This window comes from Strongylocentrotus purpuratus, unplaced genomic scaffold, assembly GCF_000002235.5.
Source record: "Strongylocentrotus purpuratus isolate Spur 01 unplaced genomic scaffold, Spur_5.0 spur5_scaffold_9, whole genome shotgun sequence".
NCBI lineage: Eukaryota > Metazoa > Echinodermata > Echinoidea > Camarodonta > Strongylocentrotidae > Strongylocentrotus > Strongylocentrotus purpuratus.
Genome location: NW_022145615.1, coordinates 32,649,581 through 32,662,710, shown reverse-complemented (window position 1 = coordinate 32,662,710; position 13,130 = coordinate 32,649,581). Strand labels below are relative to the sequence as shown.

Sequence of the window (13,130 nt, the reverse complement as noted above, 5' to 3'; positions counted from 1 at the left end):
ATTAATCTGTAACTGTTTTTAAAAATGATAGAATATTAAAATTAATATTTGATCAAGTGTCTTTCCTGTAGTGACCACTTACATCATGAAATAAGTGAAATTATAATATTTGAGAGTATAACCAGCTATATTGTAAAATGAAGGAATCAATATTCACTCTATAAAGTCTGCCGATGAAATTGAAATGTATAGAAAATCATTGAACGTGGTTTGTCAACTTTATTGTTTTGATTCTAGCATTATATTCTTTCATAAAAATTAAGAAGTAAAGAAAATATTCTTACTTTTCCAGTTTGAGAAATGTGTAGCCGCGGTCTTCACCGACCAGACGTTCAGTGTAATTCCTATTTTTATTTTATCCATATCAAAGATGGACTGAGTGAAATTGGTGATGGTTTCGATCGTTTGGATGTCACTAACATTAACAATGCTCACGTATCTTTGGTTTATTTAATAATACGAATATTGATTATAATAAACAGTTTGATCAATTTATATAGCGCAGCTACTATATAAAATACTCTACTGCGCTTGAATGAAAAGAAAATTCATAACAGTGCTTCGTTAACACACAATAAAAAGATTATTCAAATTCTTCTGATTCAGAAGACAAATACGTCAACAAAACTTTGAAGACAGCAAAAGATGAGGTTTTTCTTGTGTCTATAGTGGTAGGATGTTCCAAAGCTTTGGAGCGGCGCAAGTAAAAGCGCAATCAATTTACGTACCTTTTATGTGTACTTAGAGGGGGTACAGGTCTTTCTCTCTCTTTCTTTTTCTCTCTCCATCTCTTAATTTCTCACCGTTTTCACTTTCTCTGTCATTCTCTATTTCTCTCTGTTTCTATCCTTCCTTTCCCTCTCATGTACTGGTTTTGGTTTTAATAAAACTAATCTCGCAGTTGTCCATTTTTCATCGAAGTTTTGTGGATTCCTTAATTTCTTGACGTGATTTTATGTCTATCTGTAACACTTTCATACACTGCACGTACACTCTTTTTTTCTTTCCAACTACCATGGAGTGAGCGGCTCCCAAATAGCCGTCTCGAACTTGGCCACAATGCAACAGTGAAAATCCAGAAGAGCTAAAATCTTACTCCTGAAGAATCATCTCCAAAATCTAATTTTGATTTGCCCCCCGCCATTTACCTCACAAATCACATTCTACTAATAGTTATTATGTTTTAAGAATATATTTCAGAAGCTTGAATCAGTCCTATGCATCTATAACCACATTTTCTGTTCTGTCTAATAACACTCTCTCAGAAAATTATAAAGCTTGTTTATGCGTGTGTGAGTGTGGGTGTGTTTGTGTGTGTGCTATCTGGTTAATTATTTACTTATGGTTGAGCTACCTTCACGCCAACATCCGATAGACCTGACTCGAAATAGCAATTTTGTCGAGGTTCTTTGGGCAAATCGGAGAGCCGACGTGTAGATAATCCTTGTCTTAATGGAGTCACTTTTAAGGGTCTATTGATTCGGAGTGTGGGTTAGGAACATGTACAAAACGGAACTCCATCTTACCTGGACGGAAAGTACAGGCAAATTCATCACTAGAGAAAAGACTTGTGTGCATGCGTACGAAGACAACATAGGGTCACCGGCATTATCCTCAATAAATTCGACGGCATTACGAGTAAAAGCTTGCGTGAGACACTTGTGTTGGTAAGGATGTGACATCAGTGTGGCGTTGTAATAGAGGTAGCATTTAGCGACGTTTGGAAAGTCCATATGAAGCTACAGAGATTATGAGCGGATATGAAAACCATTGGGAAAGTGTTGGAAAATTTACAAGAGAATGATTTTTGTATGGTATACATAAACAGAAATAACACTGGTTATGACTTGTGTGCGTTTAGTTAATAAAGTGCATACAACATATAGGAAAATACGAATATGAATTATAGATCAGACAAGAAGTCTCAGAAATTGGGAAATTTTAAAAAGTCTTCAGGATTTCAAAATTTTCCCCGACATATTATTTAATTTATCTCAAAGATAGTTTAATCAATGTGCCAACAATGTCAATATGACAGTGTACACGTGGCACTCCTTTTATCTGGCTATAACAGGGCGAGTTCTTTTCATGGCGATTGCAAAAACTTTCATGAATCAACCTAAGGTAAAATCAATAGCCTCATGCGTCACGTATGTGCAAACATGAAAATGACATACTAAAGGCGAATATGACTTCGATTAACTTCGATAGACATTTCAAATGGATATCATTGCGCTACAGATGATTTCTTGTAAGTCTCTACAATCGAATTCTTTTAATGATTATCATGAATGTTAATGATAAAGTTATAAAAAGGTTATCCATTTGTTGCAGTAATCTTACCCCCAGTATCATCGCAGTTTCAGTTGTTGGAGAAGGGAAGGTTATGGCCCACAAAATCGAATCCGTGATTGAATGGAAGATGAGCGCCGTCTGTGGACGAATTCTCATTAATTCCTGAAAAATTGAACCAAAGATAAAGAGGGCTTCAAAATAAACTATTCAATGTATATCCCAGTTCTGGTCATGCGATTGCATTGAGAAAGAAACAGTTTTGGTACCAAATATATCTAATAGTAGGCGGTTTCCAGGAAAATTTGTATCATCACGTATTAGTCAAAACATATTCTTTCACTTGATTGGTAATAAGAGCTTCCATTTCATTTTTTGAGAGGGGGGGGGGGGCGTTTCAAAAACTGCTCTATACCTTTAAAGATATATCGCAAGTTCTTAAATAATATACTAAAAGAAAAGTTTGAGAGTATTTATAAAAATTTAAAGACTGAACACATTTAAATCATCAATTCATGGGCCCTTTGCAATCTTCCGTTATGAGAACCCCATTAGGATTGGGTTTTTTCCTCTTTATAAGATGTAATTTTTCGCACTGCGACCTCACACATTTTTAAAAAATGTCCTCGCTCGCAATCAATTTTTTAAACATTCACATCCAACTGCAAAGTATGATGCTTAAGCAATATCTTGTATGGTGTATAAAGTGAAACAAATATTGAAATCATCCCTGGTAATTGTAATCACATTGTAGGGGTATATACCACTGTCTAAAAAATTGTATATTTTCGCTTTGAGATTTCCCTTTGTAGGTACCCTTTTTTCTTGGTCCCCCCCCCCTCCCCACATGCACTTTGAAAGTCGCTCGGTCGCCCCTGGTTGGCATGACAATATCAATGCTTGCGATCGGTGAAACTGGAAATCTAAGGAAATGAAAACAAAAAGGAAAATGATGTGACGGGAACTTAATGAAAAGTTTGAGTTCTCGAGGAAAAAAAAGAAGAAGAGTAAATGAGTGTGATAACTGTCGCCCTACCAGGCCTACCTGTCCTTATTGCAATAGCGACAGCTCTCGGTCATATTTAGCCATGTATCTCTGGGATTTGTTTATAAGCTCATCAAATCTTCTCTTTATTCATATATTATACTTATACATTTTGTTTCCTTTTGTTCTTAATTGCTGTCTTTCTTTCTTTCTATTGGCGGATGCGAATGTTAATAGGGTTGTTTTGATTGGGTTTAAAGGCGTCGTCAAATATAAATATTTGCGCTAATAGAAAAACTAAATGAGTCGCTTTTACACTTAGAAAAAGTATTTTACGTACGGATACCAACTGTTGAGGAGGACAGTAATATTTAATGGGTTGTGGGTGGTTGCATGAATTTTGGCAAAACGTTCCGTGACTTTCAAAATCGTAGTACGAACGTCGTGAGAACGTCTCTGCGTATAACAGCTCAGAAATAAATACCAACGCGCGTCATAGATTGTTGCTTAAAAAGTTAATATTGAGCTCTGGTATGGGAATCGTATGTCTAGAGAACATGGCCGTAATTCGATCTGGATTGTTTATACTGCGGTAATTGATAGTTTGAACCAATAAAATAAAAACAGACTCACGAAAACTTGCTGGAAATCTTCAATTAAAACCACAACTCTCATTTGCACATAGCACCTGTGTCTATAATTTGTATATAGCACATTGTGTCGGGCCTACTTACTATTTCCTTATTTTTATATTATGCTCATTGCTCAGCCTTTTACACAGTTCCTACCAAAATCGTTTGACACATGTCATTTTTTTTTTGTAATCTTGAACATACGTGTGAAATTTGATGGATTCTGTGAGAATTTCAATTTTTACCAGAACTCAAGCTTATCTTTGTTTCTTAAACAAAATTCGTATTTCCCTCTCCTCGGCTTCCTTCATCCATCTTTTGGTTAAGACTTTAGAGCCTAACGGGATATTATGCCTATATGTGCTCACAACTTCAACACTTGTTCGTCTTGATTAACTCCAACAACAATGTCGCAGCAAATAAGTAGGCATAATTAATATAATAATTATGAGGAATATTTTATTTTAATTTTTGTCATTATGACAATTAAGGTTCCCGCGATTTTTTTTCTTTCTTTTTTTAACCATAATAATGTCAATGCATAAGAAAAACACCTGCACAATTGGAAACTACATCAGATATCACCTGTTCCAATTGACAAAAGAGAGTTCCTAATCCATTGTAAAACTACTCCAGAAAACTATACCGGTAGGCCAACAAGAGACAAAAGAGATGCACCGCTGTCACCACTCACCAGCGATGTGGGCTTTAAGCCTATCCATAACTCATAAGGAATCGAAAACATTCGAAAGAATAATGTGGAGTGTGCGCAGCGCGCGCCGCTAGCTCCAGCGGCGAACACAGCTGCTCCATTCAGCCCCTGTTTCTCCCCGCCGACGCGACTATCAATTTGTGTGACAAATACACACACACGTAGTACGAACACACAATGCCAAATATTCCATTGAGTTATAGCTTGTGAATTGTACAGTGCAGTCAGGATGTAGGCTTCAACCATGGCCGCCGACCTACTCGAAAACTTCCAATATGGTCTGTCGAGTAGCGGTCTTTCTGGGGCAGACAAGACCGTACTCCTCCTTAAACTTACAGACCCATCCCTGAAATGCATCGAACAGTACCAAAAACTTAAGGTATGTATGATTTTTTGAATAATTTGCTTCGAAAGTTTGTGTCGTTTGGTTCCATTCATTCCAGTTTCGAGCGTGTGAAGACATATCCATATGTGGCAAAATTACTCGCGCTTCAACCTCAGATTCCATATTGATTATGATAATAATCGTTGCTTTATTGACAATTCAGTATATATTTCAATGTTTAACCCACGAAGAGTATATTTATGAGTATGTTATGATATTGCTGACATATGGACTTTTTATACAAAACATTTTCTCCAGTCAGCGATTTGGTAAACAATTTCTCAAATGTCGTTTTCGACTGGTGTTGCAGCACAATTGCACAACAGCGGTTGCAATGCCAATATGGGCAGTCGGCCTGCCACTGGCGCGGGACCGCAGTGGCTTTGTCAGCAGTTTGGCGCGAAGACTTAGCGAATGTACCAAGTATTGATGACAAACTGTATATCATATTTTGTGAAACATTGTCAAGATCATAAATCATATTTGGCTATTGCAGGTATTTGTATTGTCATTATATTAATCATATTAAATTTCCATCAAGCTGACCATTATTATTTGTGAATATTAAATATAAAATATGGTAAAACATGAATTATATTTTGTTTTTTTAAGAATATAACCGTAGATCTAGACTATACTGTTTACTGGTAATGCATATTTAAGTTGACTAGACTATAGCTTTTCAAAGTTTTTCATAATTTTGTGAATGAAAAGGTCACATTCCTCAAAGGGAATGCATAATTATGTCTGGGGGCGGGGGGGGGGGGGGGGGGGTCAGTAGTGGAACAATTGTTATATAATCAAGGGGTTGCTGAGGGTTACCAGGAGAGGCAGCACAAAATTGCTCGTTAAATTATATAAAATTGTCAAAACTAAAACTAAAATAATCAGTGTATAATCTACATATGTACCGGTACTAGTCATAACAATCCTTTTACTAGCATCTATTTAGCAACAACAAAAAATTAAATAACTACCAGTACCTAAAAACAAAAAAATATGTGCAGATCCAATCCATAGGGTTTTTAAATTTGGATTTATGACTTGGGACCCCCCAATGATATATTGATTGATTGATTGATTTTATTTCATTTCATATATACAATAAAGAACTTACATGTAGTTAACAAAGTAAGATCAAAATTATGAAATGAAACAGGAACCTACCGGAAAGCATAGCTTGTTTTTGTAGGTTCCCAAGAATATGAACATTATTTTCATAAATCATTTTAAAGTGTACGGAAAGGAGAGGCATAACATATGTCTAGAAAAGTAAAAACCCTGATGTCCATGCTTATGAAATTTTATGTAAGTTGTAACAACAGGTGAACAGGATACATGTAATTTTGGTATGGGATTTTTGCTGTTTTTCTTATAAAATTGGAAATTGGTGTACCTACATATCCTCTCCACATGTGTTATTTTTCTTGCTGTCTGAAGTTGGTTTCATATCCTGCTGAGGGGTTTTCCCTGAAAAGGGTTTCTTTAAATACTTGCCTACACGGTTATAGAGCGTTTCTAAGCTGTGTAATTACACTATCGAGATGTATTGGTAGCACATGTAACCATAGATTACATCATACACGGCAAGTTACATGTAGGCAACTCATGTGTACATGTATTTATGGATTATATGGATGTTTAAAGTAGACTGTAGTTTCTAGTTTCTATATAAGTAAATGTAGGTACATGTACATGTAAGCCCACTCGCTGTTGATAGCCTACACAAACTATCCCTTTAATTACATATTTCTCATTTGATTGAACATGTTGTGTGTGTGAAGTGTAACTCTTGATACTTGTAAAATGATTCCCCTGCAATATTGCAACATGTGGTGAATTCCAAGTTTTGTTTGTTTAGATAATATTCACTTACAATTACATTCACTAAAAGTCTACACAAATCATGTGCACACAGTGCCCATTTAAGTATTTATTACTGAAAAATATAATGACATTACTGTGAACCAATTAAATTGTAATCCATCATAAAACAAAAAAGAAAAAGGAGGGAACGGAGAAGGGAAAGAGCAGGAGAAGGAAAAAAAGAAAAAAAGGAGAAAGAAAAAGAAGAAAGAGGAAAAGAAAAAGGAGGAAAAAAAGAAGAGGGAAGAATAAGAAGAGGAAGAAGAAGAAATAATTTAAGAAGTGTAGAAATTATGTTTCGAATCTGGATGTTAGCTTCTTCTTCTTCTTGTTCTTCAAGATAATCTGCCTCCTTCAATACTGAAGATTCTTGCAGATGCCGTATACTCTGCCTGATTGGGGTGTGCAGGTGGACCATTACACCATTACACCATTAATGTGCAAGGGTGGTGACTTTCCTGTACATGGGGCCTCCATTTAACGTCCTATCCGAGGGACGAAGTGTTTTCCACTTGACATAACCTGGGTCTATGAACAAGGGAAGGGGGCACGTTAACACACAATGCAGACTTCAGTCATCCGCCTAGGTGTGAGTCGAACCCGGGATCTTTGGTTCGACAGGCAGATGCTTTACCGACTGAGCCAACTCGCCTCCTCCTTGATTTCATTCCAATTTAATGAAGTGAAGATCAATGTAAATTCTACAGATTCAATTTGTGGAAAGCAGGCAGACATTTTCAATAGTTTGCAGGCCTCAATCAAGTGTCTGACTTCACAATGTACTCGGTCAACTGAACATTGCACCATTGAGTGTACACTGTAATTCATTATTGATTCCTCTTGATGACGTCTGTCAGTATTCCTCAAGTACATGTGTTAGGGCCTAAAGGTTATCATTTTTTTTTTTTTTATGGTTCAGAAATTAATTAATTTCAAGAGATGTGCCTGTACGATAGCAGTATAGGCCTACAGTACATGTACACTGTACATGTACGTATAATACAGTCCTGCTTTTTTTCTCTTCTTGTACAAACTTGTAAATGTTTTTAAAACACAAACTCTTTCTGTAGTGTCATGTAGTGTAGTTTTGAAGGGTTACCATACAACATTACAGTTTTTTATTACTACTAGATGTAGGTCTCTGTCAACACAGATTTCTTTCAAACCAGGGCATGATAGTAAAAAAAAACTTTCATGCTACAGTTCATTCTCAATATGTATACATGTACAAGTACCGGTATGTATTCTTTGATTTAAGAATATTGTTGGAATCCTGGTTTTAAAAGTCCATTTTGCTTTCAAAATGGTAAATGACCAATTTTCATTCTTGTGGAGGCAAAGTCGTATCTGTTAAAGATAAACTCCAGTACTGGTAAAAAAAAAAAAAATAATTCTCACAGAATCAAACGAAACTTACACTGAATGTTCAAGATTACAAATAAATGACATGTGCCAAACAATTTTGGAAGAAAATGTATACTGGCTGAGTAATGAGCATAGAAAGACAAGGAAACCAAGGTAGTACCATCCCCGACACGATGTGTGTTGTCCCATATATAGCTTTCTATGTGAGTGTTTGTTACTTTACCAAGACTCGGTCAAATTTATTATGATTTTGATGACTCCAGAACCTTGCAGTGCACACCAATACTTACATGCTACATAATCAACTGTTTCTGATCCTTTCACACCTTTTCTTTCACAATGCAATCGCATTACCAGTACTAAAGTTTAGCTTTAAAGTAGAGTCATTGTACTGAGCTATTGACATGTGACTAGTCACTATAAACAAGTTATCTCATGCCTCGTGGGCACCTTTCTGATCTTCAGTCTATTATTTCGGTCATTCCACTTCCAGGAACTCGGTCCATTCAAAGATAGCCTTGGAATTCAATATTCTCAGAAAAATGGAGCCATTCACAAATGGTTTTTAACTGAGTGCAGATTTGATAAATGCATAGAAGTTTGAATAATGTTCATTGTAGGCCTCATGGGGGTACTCTTATTGAACATCGGAGTGCAGTTTAGTCTCCCATTGTGAATATAAGAATAAAGACCAATATGTATCCTGTTCTTGTAATCCATACAGTGTATACAGTACATCAATCACTGTGCATGTACAGGTACATCCAAAATAACAGCGCACACAATTGTATGCACAGTGCAATTCTCAAGTTCTTGTTCAAGCACCTTGTACATGTATTATGAATGCTGAACAATAGGCCATGCAAAATGTATAGACATTTGTTTCTTCACTTAACACAGAGATCCTTGCTAAACCACATACATTAAGTCCTTCACCCAAAGTCATGATTCATTTCCTTTAGAATCTTTTTTCCTTCTCTTTATTCATTGTCCCTGAGGGAAAGTTGTACCCTATGGGCTGGAGTAACACTGCCACTCCGTTCATACTACTTGTAAAGTTAAAGATTATCTTGAGCTCTGGTATGGGAATCGTATGTCGAGAGAACATACAGTGTAGCTATAATTCATTCAGGATTGTTTATCCTGCAGTAGATTGATTGTTTGAACCAGTAAAATAAAAACAACCTCACAAAAACTTGCTGGAAATCATCTTTGTTATCATAGATACTAGACTTACAGTGTACAGATTTGTTTTTCTTCTTCAATATGTTCTTAAGAGAAAACATTGACCATCAGCGAGGTGTTTGTATGATAGGGCTATGTCCTGCACTGATCCCTCAAAAAACTTTAAAGATTTGTTGCTCTCTAACGATTCCTAAATGTATGTACCGTACATGTGTGTACTGTACATGTATGTGTGTAGAGTGTAGACCCACAAACATACTTGTTACCTGTAGGCCTATGCACTTTGGTAAAAGAAAACTATCACTTTCTAAACTGCAGTGGGGAAGGGATGGTATGTTTATACTGAAGGTGACAAAGAGTGTCAATGTGCACATGGATACATCATGGACCCTTGTTACAGGCGTGGAAGCATCTGTGATATTAGTTTGACCGAGGAGGTAGGATTTAGCTCCTTGGTTTAACCGGAACTGGATACCCTATTCTTCTCTTGACCTCCTTCTTTTCCCACATGTGATCATGATGATCCTCGTGTGTGATGGATATTATGTGTCTATAATGTGTCATCATCCAGTACAAGCCGAGTCTAATTGGGAATGTTCCCTTCGAGAAGGCTTGCTTGCATACCTGCCCAGCCCAGCACAACATTTCAATCAAACTCAAACCTTCAGCTCAGGCTGAACAGTTGTCGAGTCACCCACATCATGTAGCTCCTTCAAACTAATGTGGATCAGACTGAAGATATGCAAATAGGCTGACTAATACATGAACCGCTACACAATTCTACAGAGTGTTGCTAAACACTCACTGTAAATCTTTACTTCTAGTTGCTAGGCTAGGCATTTGTAACTTTGTAAACATTTAGGGGTCTCTATCTTCTGTTTGTCAACACAACAACAAACACTATTTCAAGTAGCCAAGTATTAGGATTTTAGCTGTCAAAACTGTAGGCCCCTTACTAATTACTTTCTCTCTAAAGTGCACATTTTTTTTGATAGGATGTGTCATCAACAAGAAGAGCGTGAACCTAGGCTTACTCATGTAAGTGAAACTTCTTCGGGTGCAGTGTGAAAAAGCAAGTTTGTACAATATTTTGAGCATTGATGAAGATGTGTTGATGGCACTGATAATCTTATTAAAAATGAATTAATGTATAAAGCATTTACACATGTATGTACTTAAAAGATTTTAGTGTTATAAAAACTCAAAAGTAAATTACATGTACAACAGTATGCTTTCGAGCCTTATTTTAAAGTATTAGCTGTAGACCACATTTTGTTGTAAGTGAAAGTATCATGCTCACAGTACTTTTTCCATTGCAGCAGGAACTCACATGAGTTTCATTCGTGTCATCAAGTCAAGAGCAAGTTGTAACACATATTACCATAGCAACAGTAGACTTATTAAGTACACATCGAAACGAGCCAAAATAAATACAATGAGTTGGAACAATTTCACAATTATTGGCCCATGGGCAATGAGGTGTAAAGCTTCACACATACTATTCACGTCACTGTTGAGTCACTGACTTGGCCGTCAAAACAACAATTGCCTGCTCTAATGACAGAATTGTTTTCATGATGTGATTGCAACCCTTGCCCTCTCCCCTCCCCCCTTCCCTCTCCCCCTTCCCTCTCCTCTCCCCCTTCCCTCTCCCCCCTCCCCCTTCCCCTTCCCCCTTCTCCTCTTCCCCCTTCCCCCTGCCCCATTCCCCCTTCTCCCCCTTCCCCCTTCCCCCTTCCCCCTTCCCCCTCCCCCTTTCCCCTTTCCCCTTTCCCCTTCCCCCTTCCCCCTCCCCCTTCCCCCTTCCCCCTTCCCCCTTCCCCCTTCCCCCTTCCCCCTTCCCCCTTCCCCCTGCCCCATTCCCCCTTCTCCCCCTTCCCCCTTCCCCCTCCCCTTCTCCCCTCCCCTTTCCCCTTCCCCCCCCCTGCAGCTCCTCCCTTCTCCCTCCTCCTGCAGCTCCTCCCTTCTATGTAAAGTGTACCATGGACCCTACGGCCCGAATTCACAAAGCAAGGTTTGAGCTCAGACCAAGGTTTGTCGTCAAACCTCCTTTTGTTTCGCCAAACCTCCTTTTGTTCTTTTCAAACCAGGTTTGTAAATAACAAAAGGAGGTTTGACGACAAACCTTGGTCTGAGCTCAAACCTTGCTTTGTGAATTCGGGCCTACATGTACACGTACATGAGTGTACTAGGTGAATGTGATTGATAAGTAAACCTGGTAAATGAGATTGATTGATGTCAAATTCTCAAGCGCAGGGCTGTAACCCTGCCCCCCCCCCTCCATGCTGCAGTGCCTCCCTACCCCCCGCCTTCAACTTTCCCCTTGATATTGACGAAGTGTAGGTAAATGTGATTGATGTGTAATCTCAAGGGTCGGATTGTTTGCATGCTTTGTTCTTCATGGTGCAATCAATGCAATGGCTTGAAGCAATAAAGACAAAGCCATAGAAAGTCAACACTATTGCCTTCATGATATGGTGAACATTTAATTATTTAGCCACAAAGGCAATAACAAAAAGAGTTTCTCGTCCCTGCCAGCCTTCTTTTGTTTACTATTAAAATGTACTACATGTACCGGTATTCAGAAAAAAAGCACACAAAAAAATGAGACTGTGATGTGATGTACATTTTGTAATTTGTATAAATAGCTTCTATAGCTAATTCAAGCTGAACACATGTACATTTTTCACTGTTTCTGAAATTTGGAACTTGCTGAGCAAGTGGACTAAAATGATACCAATCATTTGTTTTGTCATACATTTTATCAGTATACTCAAATAGCACATTATCTGTGAATAAATAAATATACCTTGGCCAGCCATATTTAGCATAGCAGCCATCTTGGGAGAAAAAAAAATTAAATTTAAAAATAGGAAATAGTAAAGCGCTGCCTCCTCATTCTTTTTATGTAGTCCTGTGTATGTTAAATGTGTCTATAGTTTGCGATGGAAAACGTCATAAAAACTTAGAACAATAACAGCAATCAACCGCAATTCATAAAGCCTTGAGTGGAGCCTTCATGTAGCTCTGACTGTGAGCAGTTTAGGTACAGAGCCTAGATGCAACATGCAGAATGCTGTCAACCTAGGGCGCGTTCATGCTTGATTTTGACGGCCAGAATCAGGCATCTGTTACGCGTTTAGTTTAAAACACGCTTGCGTTCATGCTCACTTTTGTAGAATCACCGAAAAACGGCGATCACGATCGCCGATCGTAAACTCACAAAAAGATGCGTTTACAATTTGTAAACGCGTTTAAATGGGGTCAACGCACTGACCTCTAGTGGGTCTACGTAGCATGCACAGTGAAGGTTTGCGAATCCAGCTGGAAGACCAATTAAGGCCACACACTTAGAATTGCCTGGGGAGCCAGAGAAGTAAGCATGAACACTACATCGTGGAACTGCGATCACGATGAGCGTTTACGATGAGCGTTTCAGATCGCTCATTCTGCCTTCAAAATTTAAGCATGAACGCAGCCCTAGTCTCACATTGCAGATAGTGTTACGCACAGCGACTGACTGACAAGGATACGTGCATGCAACATACACGTACATGTACATGTAGGATGCAGTCCAGAAAAAGGCAGTTAACGGTGACACATACATGTATACTGTAAATGTTGATCCACATATGGATTTGATTACCCTGTTTGTAACATGATAACATCACTTCCCGATACCCAACTCCCTTATGATTTGCCTCCATA

At 37.9% G+C, this 13,130-nt stretch overlaps 1 protein-coding gene across 1 annotated transcript in view; it reads left to right on the top strand.

The window, feature by feature from the left end:
* The first annotated feature begins 4,768 nt into the window (after positions 1 to 4,768).
* The window catches only part of LOC586975 (RNA polymerase II elongation factor ELL), a 48,823-nt gene continuing 40,461 nt past the window's right edge, over positions 4,769 to 13,130 (top strand). Inside the window, exon 1 of the mRNA XM_030976582.1 lies at positions 4,769 to 5,000. Coding sequence (XP_030832442.1) covers positions 4,866 to 5,000 — 135 coding nt within the window. The 5' untranslated portion in view covers positions 4,769 to 4,865. The remainder of the gene's footprint in view (positions 5,001 to 13,130) is intronic.